Raw genomic sequence first — 15,272 nt, forward strand, 5'->3', positions numbered from 1 at the left:
GACACACACAGTGACAGACACACACAGTGACAGACACACACACAGACACACACACACAGACACACACACACAGACACACACACACAGACACACACAGACACACACACAGACACAGACACACACAGACAGACACACACAGACACAGACACACAGACACACACACACAGACACACACACACACAGACACACACACACACAGACACACACACACAGACACACACACACACAGACACACACACAGACACACACACACACAGACACACACACACACAGACACCGACACACAGACACACAGACACAGGCACACAGACACACAGAGACACAGGCACACAGACACCGACACACAGACACACAGACACAGGCACACAGACACAGACACACAGACACACAGACACAGACACCGACACACAGACACACACACAGACACAGACACACACAGTGACACACACACAGTGACACACACACACACAGTGACACACACACAGTGACACACAGTGACACACACGCACACAGTGACACACACACACACAGACACACACACAGACACAGGCACACAGACACACACAGACACACACAGACACAGGCACACACACAGACACAGGCACACACACAGACACAGGCACACAGACACAGGCACACAGACACACACACAGACACACGCACAGACACAAGCACAGACACACGCACAGACACACGCACAGACACACACACAGTCACACAGACACACACAGTGACACACACACTGACACACACACTGACACAGTGACACACACACAGTGACACACACACTGACACACACACACAGTGACACACACACAGTGACACACACACACAGTGACACACACAGTGACACACACACAGTGACACACAGACACACACAAAGATCCCCCGTGTAGCCTGAACAGACTGTAGGGGCAAGTGCTGTTAGCGAGCACCTATGAAGGCCGGAACGGTACACGAGGGGGTGGGTGGCCAGCACCACGCCCGACCGCCTTTGTCTCCCTAGTGGCGATGTTTACACACCGCACCAGGTACTCATTTAAGGCTGAGTCGACCTAGGGGGGGCCCAGGACCGGTTCAGATAATCGTCACTGGTGATGGCCGTGAGCGGGAATCGAACCCGGGTCGCCAGGTTCATAGCGCAGCGCGCTAACCGCTACACTACTGCTCCCCACACACACACACAGTGACACACACACACACAGTGACACACACACAGTGACACACACAGTGACTCACACACAGGGACACTACACCCCCCCCCCCCCCCCCGGCAGGAGAACTCTGAGGCCCAGCGGCGGCAGCAGCAGCTGATGCAGGCGGCGCAGGAGCGGCACAAGCAGCAGCAGATGCTGTGACACACACACAGTGACACACACACACAGTGACACACACACGGTGACACACACAGTGACTCACACACAGTGACACTACACCCCCCCCCCCCCCCCCCCGGCAGGAGAACTCTGAGGCCCAGCGGCGGCAGCAGCAGCTGATGCAGGCGGCGCAGGAGCGGCACAAGCAGCAGCAGATGCTGTGACACACACACAGTGACACACACACACACAGTGACTCACACACAGTGACACTACACCCCCCCCCCCCCCCCCCCCGGCAGGAGAACTCTGAGGCCCAGCGGCGGCAGCAGCAGCTGATGCAGGCGGCGCAGGAGCGGCACAAGCAGCAGCAGATGTTGGCCGAGCGGCACAAGCGCATCGAGCAGGAGCGCGAGCAGCGCAGACGCCTCGAGGAGGTGAGGGGGGGGGCACGGGGGGGGGCACGGGGGGGGGGCCCGGGGGGGGGCACGGGGGGGGGGGGCGCTGCGGCCTGCACTACAGGCTCTGTGACGCAGCCTGTGGGAGCGTCTAGTGCAGTGTCTGTAGGGTCGTCTGTTGTAGTCGTCGTCGTCGTTGTCCCCACGACACCCTCCCCTCTCGAGACCCCCTCCCCCCCCCCAAGACCCCCTCCCCTCCCCTCAAGACCCCCTCCCCCCCCCCTCGCGACCCCCTCCCCTCCCCCCAAGACCCCCTCCCCTCCCCCCAAGACCCCTTCCCCCCCCCCCTCGCGACCCCCTCGCGACCCCCTCCCCTCCCCCCAAGACCCTCTCCCCTCCCCCCAAGACCCCCACGACCCCCACTCCTAGACACCTCCCCCCCTCCCCCCCTCTCCCCCAGGGCCATGTTTGTTTGTGTTGTGCCATTGTCACTGCCCAGAGCCACCGTTGTCTGTCCGAGTGGTCACGTGTGCTGGTGATTGTGTCACGTGTGCTGGTGATTGTGTCACGTGTGCTGGTGCTTGTGTCACGTGTGCTGGTGATTGTGTCACGTGTGCTGGTGATTGTGTCACGTGTGCTGGTGCTTGTGTCACGTGTGCTGGTGATTGTGTCACGTGTGCTGGTGATTGTGTCACGTGTGCTGGTGCTTGTGTCACGTGTGCTGGTGCTTGTGTCACGTGTGCTGGTGCTTGTGTCACGTGTGCTGGTGCTTGTGTCACGTGTGCTGGTGCTTGTGTCACGTGTGTTGGTGCTTGTGTCACGTGTGCTGGTGCTTGTGTCACGTGTGCTGGTGCTTGTGTCACGTGTGCTGGTGCTTGTGTCACGTGTGCTGGTGCTTGTGTCACGTGTGCTGGTGCTTGTGTCACGTGTGCTGGTGCTTGTCACGTGTGCTGGTGCTTGTGTCACGTGTGCTGGTGATTGTGTCACGTGTGCTGGTGCTTGTGTCACGTGTGCTGGTGATTGTGTCACGTGTGCTGGTGCTTGTGTCACGTGTGCTGGTGCTTGTAGTTGATGTGTGATTGTAATCTCGTGTGTGTGTGTCAGTGTGATCACGCGTGTGCTGACCAACATCACGTGTGCCGTTCCTATCAGCGCATGTGTGAGTGCTGATTGTGATCAGGTGTGCGCACTGATTGTAATCACGTACGAGCGCTGATTGTGATCACGTTTGTGTGCGCTGATTGTAATCAATCACGTTTGTGTGCGCTGATTGTAATCAATCACGTGTGTGCGCTGATTGGAATCAATCACGTGTGTGCGCTGATTGGAATCAATCACGTGTGTGCGCTGATTGGAATCAATCACGTGTGTGCGCTGATTGTAATCAATCACGTGTGTGCGCTGATTGTAATCAATCACGTGTGTGCGCTGATTGTAATCAATCACGTGTGTGCGCTGATTGTAATCAATCACGTGTGTGCGCTGATTGTAATCAATCACGTGTGTGCGCTGATTGTAATCAATCACGTGTGTGCGCTGATTGTAATCAATCACGTGTGTGCGCTGATTGTAATCAATCACGTGTGTGCGCTGATTGTAATCAATCACGTGTGTGCGCTGATTGTAATCAATCACGTGTGTGCGCTGATTGTAATCAATCACGTGTGTGCGCTGATTGTAATCAATCACGTGTGTGCGCTGATTGTAATCAATCATGTGTGTGCGCTGATTGTAATCAATCACGTTTGTGTGTGCGCGCTGACTGTTATCACGTGTGTCTGTGCTGAGCTAATCACCGCGTGATTGTGATCATGGCGTGCGCGTGATTGTGATCATGGTGTGCGCGTGATTGTGATCATGGCGTGCGCGTGATTGTGATCATGGCGTGCGCGTGATTGTGATCATGGCGTGCGCGTGATTGTGATCATGGCGTGCGCGTGATTGTGATCATGGCGTGCGCGTGATTGTGATCATGGCGTGCGCGTGATTGTGATCATGGTGTGCGCGTGATTGTGATCATGGCGTGCGCGTGATTGTGATCATGGTGTGCGCGTGATTGTGATCATGGCTTCCGTGCTACGTGTCCCTTCCGCTCTACTCCATTCCTCGCTCCGTCTCCGTTCCCGCTTTCATCGAAGCCACTTCCGCTCCTGGTTTTCCCGTGTCCACGTCAATCCAACTCCCGGTTCCTCCTCCTCCTCCTCGATCCGCTTCCACGTTTTCCCTCTGCCCGATCCGTTGGGAAAGTTTCCGTCTTTGATTAATTTCCAAGGCTTTGATTATTCACGCAATCGATTTTGAATCGGTGCTCGATCGGCGCTCGAACACATCGGCCGGCGCGTGCGTTGAACACGTCAGATTTGATCCGTGCCTCGCTTGAGACGGTAAATCGAGCTGTGACGGTCACACCTGATGACGGAGACTTCTTTCTTGGTTCTTTCGGTAAAGTCACGTAGAAGGGAAATAATAAAATAATAAAATTAAAACATAATAAAATACAATTCTCACGACGTTTCGGCCACAACGCAAGCAGCCGTCCTCAGGTGAAGAATAGGTCTGTCGGAAAGACAGCGTCTGAATGAGCACCACCAAGCTTGGCAGCGTATATTTAAGCTGCTGGGTTAGAGGGGGAAGAGCGCCTTGACAAAGGAATTTGCATATCAAGAGGAATTTAGCATATTTATGGGAAATGCAAATATGGGATTAGTGCTACTTGTGGAAGCCTTGTGTTGCCTCCGAAACGTCGTGATTTTTATTATTTTATTTCTATTACACTGGTCAACACACTTTTTCTGGCATGAGGTATTCCAACGGTGTTAATGTAATTTTGGGGGGTGCCGATTCCAAATCTGGCATCAGTTTTTAGTCTATCACATCAGGTTTTTGAGATATCAAATATTGCATTTTCAATAAAAACTGCAGAAGAAAAATATTAAATAAATGTGGATATCTACATACAATGATATTTTAAACACACTATCCTAAAAATACAGCACCATATTTTAACACTAAAGCAGTCACTGACTCGCAACAACTTGCAATCGTAAGTGACGGAGTTAATTTCGGGTAAAATCAATGAAAATGGGGTATGCCGATAGCATAAAAATGAGATGTGATAGAGCAAATCTGAGATCAGATTTGGAATCAGCACCCTGAAATTAGTCTAGAACAGCTGCAAAAGTCCAGGCCAGATTTTGTTTTTTTGTTGACCAGTGTTATTATACCATTGGAACCTCATTTGCCAGTAAAATATACGATGATTGTTTTTTTTACCCTTCTATCTGGCAACAAAACTGACACCTTTTTGTTACGCCTTTTGGCGTCATCTGGTCCAACCCATGTGAGACTAGGCTCTAAGGAAATCTGTCTCGGGTGTGGACCAATCAACTTCAAGGACAGTGCATATCATTTTCAGAGTTGTGTTTTTTGTTTGCATTACGACCGCAGGTATTGTGGTCTATGCAAACATGACTCCTCGTAAAAAGGTGTCAGTTTTGTTGCCAGATAGAAGGGTAAAAAACAATTATATATTTTTACTGGCAAATGAGGTTCCAATGGTGTAAGTGCTTACCCCGAGCTCTCATACTCTGATGGTGCATTGTCTTTGAGTTGTGTGCCTTTTGGCGTCATCTGGTCCAACACCATGTGAGACTAGGCTCTAAGGAAAGCTGTCTCGGGTGTGGACCAATAAACTTCAAGGACGGTGCACAAACATTATCAGAGTTGTGTTTTTTGTTTGCATTACGACCGCAGGTATTGTGGTCAATGCAAACATGACTCCTCGTAAAAAAAGGTGTCAGTTTTGTTGCCAGATAGAAGGGTAAAAACAAGTATAACCCGTTAAAACAAAGTTTTTCACTATAAATCCTTTATATGCGTGGCGGCTAGAGTCCTCTCGTCCTCTGGCTTGAGATGGCTGCCACCTATGGGTCAGATGATTGCATTGCACCATTAAGCAATTGGTAATTAAATATATTTTTGTCCTAAAAAGTATAAAATTTTGGGAAAAAAATTTCACGAACATTAATTGTCATGCACAACGAGTCTGTGTGCAAAATGTCAGCTCGATTGGATCACGGGAAGTGGGTTAAAAAACTACCGAAAGATTTGCACGGTCGTAAGCAAGCAAGCGAACTTAATGTAAAGGATTTAAAAACAATTATCAGTGTTACTATTTCAAAAATATTTTTCTTATTAAATTTTTTTACCTACGTGACTTTACCGAAAAACCTTACGAGTGCGCATCGATGGTTCGTCCGCTCTGTCGCGGATTCATCTTCGCCTTCCACGGCGCCATCGGCGCCCCGTCTCTCGACGATGCGGACGTTGCCGGTTCGAATTGCGGCCACGTTTTAGTCGGCGGCCCTGGTAAATACCAGCGGGCGCCGCGTTGGGGAGTCGGGGGAGTCGCGCGGCGTGGCGCCGGAGTGGGCACCACGGGAGTTGAGTGGATGCGGTGTATGCACGCGCGCCACGGAGCGTGTACACGCACGTACACACACACGGCACGTACACACACACACACACGGCGTGTACACACACAGTGTGTACGCACACACAGTGTACACACACTCTGAGTGTACACACACACACACGGCGTGTACACACACACACGGCACGTACACACGCACACACACACGTGTACACGCACACACACACGTGTACACGCACACACACACGTGTACACACACACACACGGCGTGTACACACACACACACGGCGTGTACACACACACACACGGCGTGTACACACACACACACGTGTACACGCACACACACACGTGTACACGCACACACACGGCGTGTACACACACACACACGGCGTGTACACACACACACACGTGTACACGCACACACACACGTGTACACGCACACACACACGTGTACACACACACACACGGCGTGTACACACACACACACGGCGTGTACACACACACACACGTGGTGGTGGTGGTGATGGTGGTGACGGTGTAGAGGCAGCGGCGCGACCGGGAGCTGCACACACACACACACAACGTGTACACGCACACACACACGTGGTGGTGGTGGTGGTGGTGACGGTGTAGAGGCAGCGGCGCGACCGGGAGCTGCGCCGGGAGCAGCAGCGCCGAGACGAGGAACTGCGCCGGATGGAGTTGGAGCGCCGGCGCCGAGAGGAGGAGGAGCGGCGCATCGCCGAGCGCGAGCAGCAGGTCCGCCCGGGGTCACCGACTCTAAGGGTCATAGGGTCACAGGGTCATTGGATCACTGGCTTACCAGGTCATAGGGTCACAGGGTCACAGGTTCATCAGCTCGCCAGTTCATAGGGTCACCAGGTCATAGGGTCACCAGGTCATAGGGTTACATGGTCATAGGCTCACCGGCTCATAGGGTCATAGGGCCACCGGGTCATAGGGTCACTGGCTCACCAGGTCATAGGGTCACAGGGTCATAGGGTCACCGGCTCACCAGGTCATAGGGTCACCAGATCACCAGGTAATAGGGTCATAGGGCCACCGGGTCATAGGGTCACTGGCTCACCAGGTCATAGGGTCACAGGGTCATAGGGTCACCGGGTCATAGGGTCACCGGCTCACCAGGTCATAGGGTCACCAGATCACCAGGTAATAGGGTCATAGGGTCACAGGGTCATAGGGTCACCGGCTGACAAGGTCGCCGGCTCACCGGGTGGAGTGCGAGGGATGAGTGGCACAGCGGTTAGCGCGCTGCCGCCGAGTTGGGCGGCACGTGACTCGCCGTAGCCACAGCTGCAGCGAGCGGGGGACTTGATGTGGTGTGCCGGGTGGCGTGAAGATTATTAAGAGTGTGCGTGTGTGCATGAGTGGTGTGTGAGCGTGCGTGCGTGAGTGCGTGACTATGTGAGTGAGTGTGCGTGAGCGTGCGTGAGTGAGTGTGCGCCAGAGAGCGTGCGTGAGTGTGCGTGAGTGAGTGTGCGCGAGCGTGTGTGCGTGAGCGTGCGTGCGCAAGCGTGTGTGCGTGAGCGTGCGTGCGCGAGCGTGTGTGCGTGAGCGTGCGTGTGTGCGCGAGCGAGTGTGCGTGAGTGTGCGTGAGTGAGTGTGCGCGAGTGAGCGTGCGTGAGTGTCCGTGAGACCGTGCGCTGTGGGCGAGATGTTGACAACCTTTCCTGCGGTACGGGAGGTCGTGGTGGGGGTTGAACCACAGCGTCACGTGAGGGGGGGGGTCACTGGATGCGGCACGCCGGCAACGAACCGAAGGACGTTTGGGTGGTGGTGGCGGCGGTGGCGGCGGTGGTGGTGGCGGCGGTGGCGGCGGTGGCGGCGGTGGCGGCGTTGTCGGTGGTGGTGGTGGCGGTGGCGGTGGCGGTGGCGGCGGTGGTGGTGGTGGTGGCAGCGGTGGTGGTGGCGGTGACAACGTGACGGCTCTCACTGGGCACTGCCTCTGTCTCTCCCTCCCCCTCTCTCCCTCCCTCTCCTCCTCCTGCCCTGCCTGCCATGGATACATTCTGTGTGTCTTTGTCTGTCTCTGTCTGTCTCTGTGTGTCTGTGTGTGTCTGTCTCTGTGTGTCTGTGTGTCTCTTTGCGTCCCCGTGTCTCTCTGTGTGTCTCTGTCTCTCGCCTGCTCTCTGTCTGTCTCTGTGTGTCTCTGTCTGTGTGTGTCTGTGTGTCTCTGTGTGTGTGTGTCTATGTGTCTCTGTGTGTCTCTCTGTGTCTCTGTCTGTCTCCTGTCCACCTCCGTTGTCCGTGTCTTCGCTGTTTTGTTTATTTTGAATGACTGGCGCCCGGCTGGTGTACACCACAACCACAACAACCACCACCACCACCGCAACAACAACCACAACCACCACCGCAACAACCACAACCACCACAACCACCGCCGTATCCCCTTCACCGAAAAACTACCACCGCACCACTTTACCGTCACCAAAACCACAACCACCATCGCCCCTATCACCACCATCACCACCGCCACTTTCAATGCCACCACCATCACCGCCTCCGTAACCGCCACCATCACCACCACTACCACCACTACCACCACCACCACAACTACCACAACCACCATCACCACAACCACCACCATAACCTACCACCACAACAACCACCACCACAACCACCACCACTGTCACCACCACAACCACCACCGCACCCACCACCACTGTCACCACTGTACGTGCTCACCGGTGTGACTCGGTGTCACGTGGCGTGGCACGGTGTGCCGTGCCGTGCCGTGGCATGGTTATGGTGTTACGTGGCGTGCTGTGGCACGGTGTGCCGTGGTGTTGCGTGTTACGTGCCGTGACGTGGCGTGGCACGGTGTGGCGTGGTGTGCCGTGCCGTCTTGTTGCGTGTTACGTGGCGTGGCGTGCCCTGGCATGGTTGTGCCGTGGTGTTGCGTGTTACGTGGCGTGGTGTGCCGTGGCATGGTTGTGCCGTGGTGTTGCGTGTTACGTGGCGTGGTGTGCGGTGGCATGGTTGTGCCGTGGTGTTGCGTGTTACGTGGCGTGGTGTGCCGTGGCATGGTTGTGCCGTGGTGTTGCGTGTTACGTGGCGTGGTGTGCCGTGGCATGGTTGTGCCGTGGTGTTGCGTGTTACGTGGCGTGGCACGGTTGTGGTGTGCCGTGGCACGGTTGTGCCGTGCCGTGGCGCCGCCGCCAGGAGTACATTCGGAGGCAGCTAGAGGAGGAGCAGAGGCAGCTCGAAATCCTGCAGCAGCAGCTGCTGCATGAGCAGGCGCTACTGCTGGTAACGCACACAGCGAGTACACACAGCGTGTACTCACACACACAGCATGTACACACAGCGTGTACACAGCACGCACACAGCGTGTACTCACACAGCGAGTACTCAGTGTGTACTCACATAGCGTGTACTCACACAGCGTGTACTCACAGCTGCTGCACGAGCAGGCGCTACTGCTGGTAACGCACACAGCGAGTACTCAGTGTGTACTCACACAGCGTGTACTCGCACAGTGTGTACTCAGCTGCTGCACGAGCAGGCGCTACTGCTGGTAACGCACTCACACAGCGTGTATACTCACACAGTGTACGTGCTGTGTACACGCAGTGTGCAGACAGCGTGTACTCGGTGTGTAGTTCTGTGTGTACACACAGCGTGTACTCACACAGCGTGTACTCACACAGCGTGTACTCACACAGCGTGTACTCACACAGCGTGTGCGCACGCCGCGTACACACTGCGTGCGCGCTGTGTGCGTACACACGCGCACGCATTGTACTCTCCCCGGCTGCACCACCACCACCACCACCACTACCCCCCGTCAGCATCTCTCCTCTGCCGCCCTCTGCACTCCTCCTGCTCCTCCTGCTCCACCCCGCACGGCCCCTTGGGTCACCGGGGCACGCCGGGGGTCACGGGGCACGCCGGGGGTCACCGGGCACGCCGGGGGTCACGGGGCACGCCGGGGGTCACCGGGCACGCCGGGGGTCACGGGGCACGCCGGGGGTCACCTGGCACGCCGGGGGTCACCGGGCACGCCGGGGGTCACCGGGCACGCCGGGGGTCACCGGGCACGCCGGGGGTCACCGGGCACGCCGGGGGTCACCGGGCACGCCGGGGGTCACCTGGCACGCCGGGGGTCACGGGGCACGCCGGGGGTCACCGGGCACGCCGGGGGTCACCGGGCACGCCGGGGGTCACCTGGCACGCCGGGGGTCACGGGGCACGCCGGGGGTCACGGGGCACGCCGGGGGTCACCGGGCACGCCGGGGGTCACCGGGCACGCCGGGGGTCACCGGGCACGCCGGGGGTCACCGGGCACGCCGGGGGTCACCGGCACGCCGGGGGTCACCGGGCACGCCGGGGGTCACCGGGCACGCCGGGGGTCACCGGGCACGCCGGGGGTCACCGGGCACGCCGGGGGTCACCGGGCACGCCGGGGGTCACCGGGCTTGCCGTTGGCGGGCCGTGCAACCGCGGTCACGCAGTGCCCGTAGGGCTTGCCGTGTGTGTAGTGTGTGTGTGTGTGATGTGTGTGTGATGTGTGTGATGTGTGTGTAGTGTGTGTGTGTAGTGTGTGTGTGTAGTGTGTGTGTAGTGTGTAGTGTGTTGTGTGTAGTGTGTGTGTAGTGTGTGTGTAGTGTGTGTGTAGTGTGTGTGTAGTGTGTGTGTAGTGTGTGTAGTGTAGTGTGTGTAGTGTAGTGTGTGTAGTGTGTGTGTGTGTAGTGTGTGTAGTGGTGTAGTGTGTAGTGTGTGTGTGTAGTGTGTGTGGTAGTGTGTGTGTTTAGTGTGGTGTGTGTGTTTAGTGTGGTGTGTGTGTTTAGTGTGGTGTGTGTGTATGTAGTGTTTAGTGTGATGTGTGTAGTGTGTGTGTCCCCTTTGTTTAGTGTGTGGTCGTGTGTAGTGTCTGCTTTGTGTGTGTGTACCGTTTGGTGTTGTGTTGTGTGTGTCGTGTGCAATGTCATCTTGTTATGCTTACTGGATGTGTAGTTTGTGGTTGCTGTGTGTGCAGCTTCTAGCGAGGAGCGGTGGCGCTGCGGTTAGCGCTACGCTGCGAACCCGGCGACCCGAGTTCGATTCCCGCTCACGGCCAACACCGGCGACGATTATCTGAACCGGTCCCGGGCCTCCCCTAGGTCGACTCGGCCTCAAATGAGTACCTGGTGTAGCGGTGGTGTAGTAAACATCGCCACTGGGGAGACAAAGGCGGCTGGGGGTGTTTGACCACCCCCTCGTGTGCCACAGCGCCGGCCTTCAATAGGTGCTCGCAAACAGCACTTGCCCCTACAGTCTGTCACAGGCTATACGGGGGATCTTTGTCTTTGTTTGTACCTCCTGTGCCCTGCACGTTGTGTGTACACCAAAGTGCGTGCGTCAAATGTGGTGTCCCTTGCCGGGCGATGTGTACCACCACCTCGTACACCACCACCACCACCTTCACCACCTTCACCACCGCCACCACCACCACCATCTTCAACACCGCCACCACCTTCACCACCACCACCACCGCCACCACCACCTCGTACACCACCACCACCACCTTCACCACCACCACCACCACCTTCACCACCGCCACCACCACCACCACTTTCACCACCACCGCCACCGGATTCACCACCACCACCGCCTTTCACCACCACCACCGCCTTTCACCACCACCACCGCCTTTCACCACCACCGCCTTTCACCACCGCCTTTCACCACCACCTTCACCACCACCGCCTTCACAACCACTACCACCACCGCCTTTCACCAACACCACCACCTTCACAACCACTACCACCACCACCGCCTTCATCGCCACCGCCTTTCACCACCACCACCTTTCACCACCACCACCACCGCGCACGGTGCCGTACGCGCGCCGTGCCTTGCCGCCCGCCACGCCGTCATCCCGCGTGTCGCCCCCCCCCCCCCGCCCGCCCCCCGCCCCTCCCCCCGCCCCGCCCCCCCCCGCCCCCACAGGAGTACAAGCGCAAGCAGATGGAGGAGCAGCTTCAGGCCGAGAAGCTGCACCGGCGCCTGCAGCAGGAGCAGGCCTACCTCAAGCAGCTGCAGCAGGTGCAGGGTGGTGGTGGTGGTGGCGGTGGCGGCGGTGGCGGCGGCGTCGGCAAGGCAACCGGTGCGGCGGCGCCGGCCACCACCGCGGCAGCGGCGGCGGCTGCGGCCCACGCCAATCAGCAGCAGCAGCTGCAGCAGCAGCAGCAGCTGTATCACTACCAGAACCACAACCCCAGCGAGAAGCCGGCGTGGGCCAGAGAGGTGGGTGACATCGCATGTGTGGGAGTGGGTGTGTGGGTGGGTGAGTGGGTGGGTGGGTGTGTGGGTGTGTGTGTGAGTGGAGTCTCCGGTGAGTGGGTGGTGAGTGGGTGGGTGGGTGGGTGTGTGGGTGGAGTGTCCGGTGAGTGGGTGGGTGGGTGGGTGTGTGGGTGGAGTGCGTGAGTGGGTGGGTGGTTGAGTGGGTGGTTGAGTGGGTGGTTGAGTGGGTGGGTGAGTGGGTGGGTGGGTGTGTGGGTGGGTGTGTGGGTGTGTGGGTGGGTGGGTGAGTGGGTGGGTGTGTGGGTGTGTGGGTGTGTGGGTGAGTGGGTGGGTGGGTGAGTGTGTGGGTGGGTGAGTGTGTAGGTGGGTGGGTGTGTGGGTGGGTGTGTGTGTGTGTGTGTGGAGTGTCGGGTGGGTGGGTGTGTGTGGGTGGGTAAGTGTGTGTGCATGGGTTGGTTGTGGTGATGGTAGTGGTGTGTGTAGTTGGTTGTGGTGTTAGCGGTGCGTGTAGTTGGTTGTGGTGTTAGCGGTGTGTGTGGTTGGTTGTGGTGTGTGTGGTTGGTCGTGGTGTTAGTGGTGTGTGTGGTTGGTTGTGGTGTTAGCTGGTGTGCGTGTTTTTTTCCGGCTGCGGTGTTAGTGGTGTTAGTGGTGTTAGTGGTGTGTGTGTTATTAGCCGGCTGCGGTGTTAGTGGTGTTAGTGGTGTTAGTGGTGTGCGTGTTATTCGCCGGCTGCGGTGTTAGTGGTGTGCGTGTTATTCGCCGGCTGAAATGTTAGTGGTGTGCGTGTTATTCGCCGGCTGCGGTGTTAGCCGGTCATCTCGGCCAGTCAACTCACGGCACCTGCGTCCGGCGCCGTGCTCCGCTGCCGGCAGCGGCAAGCGAGCCCTCCCGCACCTCAAGGCCCCCGACGTGCACCCAGCTTGGCACGAGCGCGGCGGTCGTTGTTGGCAATAGCGCCGTGCGCGCGTGTCCGTCACGTGTGTGTCTGTCACGTGTGTGTGTCCGTCACGTGTGTCCGTCACGTGTGTCCGTCACGCGTGTGTCCGTCACGTGTGACCGTCACGCGTGTGTCCGTCACGCGCGTGTCCGTCACGCGCGTGTCCGTCACGTGTGTCCGTCACGCGTGTGTCCGTCACGCGTGTGTCCGTCACGCGTGTGTCCGTCACGCGTGTGTCCGTCACGTGCGTGTCCGTCACGTGTGTGTCCGTCACGTGTGCGTCCGTCACACGTGTGCGTGCGTCACGTGTGCGTCCGTCACGTGTGTGCGTGCGTCACGTGTGTGTCCGTCACGTGTGTGCGTCACGCGCGTGTCAGTCACGTGTGTGTGTGTGCGTCACGCGTGTGTCCGTCACACGTGTGTGTGTGCGTCACGTGTGTCATGCCAGGGTGTTGGCTCTCCTCTCCGGCGTCGCGACTCCCCCCCCCACCTCACCCGGCGTGTCTCTTCGTGTTCACGGCGTGGTGTGTCTCTCCCCCCCCGTACCACGTCTCTCCGTACTCTTAGTTCTTTCGGTAAAGTCACGTAAGTAAAAAACTTAAATAAAAATTAATAAAAATAAAATAACAAATTTTTATTTACCCACACGGTGACTTTACCGAAAGAACCAAGAAGATGAATCCCTGCAGTCACGAAAGCTTCAAATCTAGAATTCGATTTAAAGCTTTCGTGACTGCAGGGATTCATCTTCTTGGTTCTTTCGGTAAAGTCACGTAGAAGGGAAATAATAAAATAATAAAAATAAAACAAAATAGAACAATTCTCACGGCGTTTCGGCCACAACGCAAGCAGCCGTCCTCAGGTGAAGAACAGGTCTTTCGATAAGACAGAGACAGCGTTCTTCACCTGAGGACGGCTGCTTGCGTTGTGGCCGAAACGTCGTGAGAATTGTATCTTATTATGTTTTATTTCTATTATTTTATTACTTCCCTACTACGTGACGACTTTACCGAAAGAACCAAGAAGAAGACTTCAAATCTAGACATTAACATCTCTCCGTGTTTTTCGCCGACGGGCGCCAGCGCGCCGCCGACGCGTGCCGCTGGTCCTCCATGGAGCTCCTCTTGCCGGACGGCGCCGTCGGCAAAGCCCCGCCGGCGCCGGCCCCGCTGGCGGCGCGCCACCGCTCGCAGTCGTGCGGAATCCTCGACCGACTCGTCAAGGTGTGCCGGTGACGGCCAATCTCGCCGCCCCGTGGTGGAGATGGAGCCTCTCATCACTCCTCCTCCTCCTCCTCCTGACTGACTGACTGACTTTCTTCCACCTTCTCTTTCCTGCTCCGCTCGTGATTTTTTTCGGGGCCCTCTAGCCCTACGGGTTCCGGCCTTCCTTCTCAACCGGACAGGGCCCGTGGGCATTTTTGGTTTTTTTCTCTCGGCTGGTGCCCGCCACCGCCACCGTCACCGCCACCGTCACCGCCACCGCGCCACTCCCAACGCCCCCTACTCTCACCGCTTTAGCTGCGGCGGTCGGCTGACGCGGTCGGCTCATTAGTTGCACGCTGCCCGGCACACGCTGTTGAACCGGGGCCCAACGTTTCTTCCCCCTGGCGCTCGCTCACCGCCGCTCACCGCCATCGGTGAAGCCGATCACCAACGCTCACCAACGCTCACCGCTTCTGCAGAAGAGGAAAAAAAGACCCGTCGATTTTTGGCTGTAAAGAAGATTTGGGCAAATCCTTTCCGTGCTTTCCCGCGCAACGGCAGCTGCTCCCCGCTTCTCTCTCCACCGCATTTGTATCGGGGTGTTGGTGGTGTTGTTGTTGTTGTTGTTTCGATTTACAGCGGCAGTCGCTGGTGACGTCCGTTCTAAATGCGGAGGGGGGAAAAACCGGATGACCCGGAGAAAAATCCACGCAACCACGGAGAGAGCGAGAGAGAGAG

At 57.3% G+C, this 15,272-nt stretch overlaps 1 protein-coding gene across 1 annotated transcript in view; it reads left to right on the top strand.

Annotated features, from left to right (window-relative positions):
- Window positions 1-15,272, top strand: part of LOC133362969 (TRAF2 and NCK-interacting protein kinase-like) — a gene marked incomplete at its 5' end in the record, with an annotated part of 37,190 nt that overhangs the window by 9,696 nt on the left and 12,222 nt on the right. Inside the window, 4 exons of the mRNA XM_061581947.1 lie at window positions 1,619-1,753; window positions 6,780-6,905; window positions 9,330-9,416; window positions 12,099-12,395. Coding sequence (XP_061437931.1) covers window positions 1,619-1,753; window positions 6,780-6,905; window positions 9,330-9,416; window positions 12,099-12,395 — 645 coding nt within the window. The remainder of the gene's footprint in view (window positions 1-1,618; window positions 1,754-6,779; window positions 6,906-9,329; window positions 9,417-12,098; window positions 12,396-15,272) is intronic.

The sequence above is a fragment of the Lethenteron reissneri genome, unplaced genomic scaffold (assembly GCF_015708825.2).
Source record: "Lethenteron reissneri isolate LAM-NWPU_2019-01 unplaced genomic scaffold, ASM1570882v1 scaffold_1638, whole genome shotgun sequence".
In the NCBI taxonomy this organism is placed as follows: domain Eukaryota; kingdom Metazoa; phylum Chordata; class Hyperoartia; order Petromyzontiformes; family Petromyzontidae; genus Lethenteron; species Lethenteron reissneri.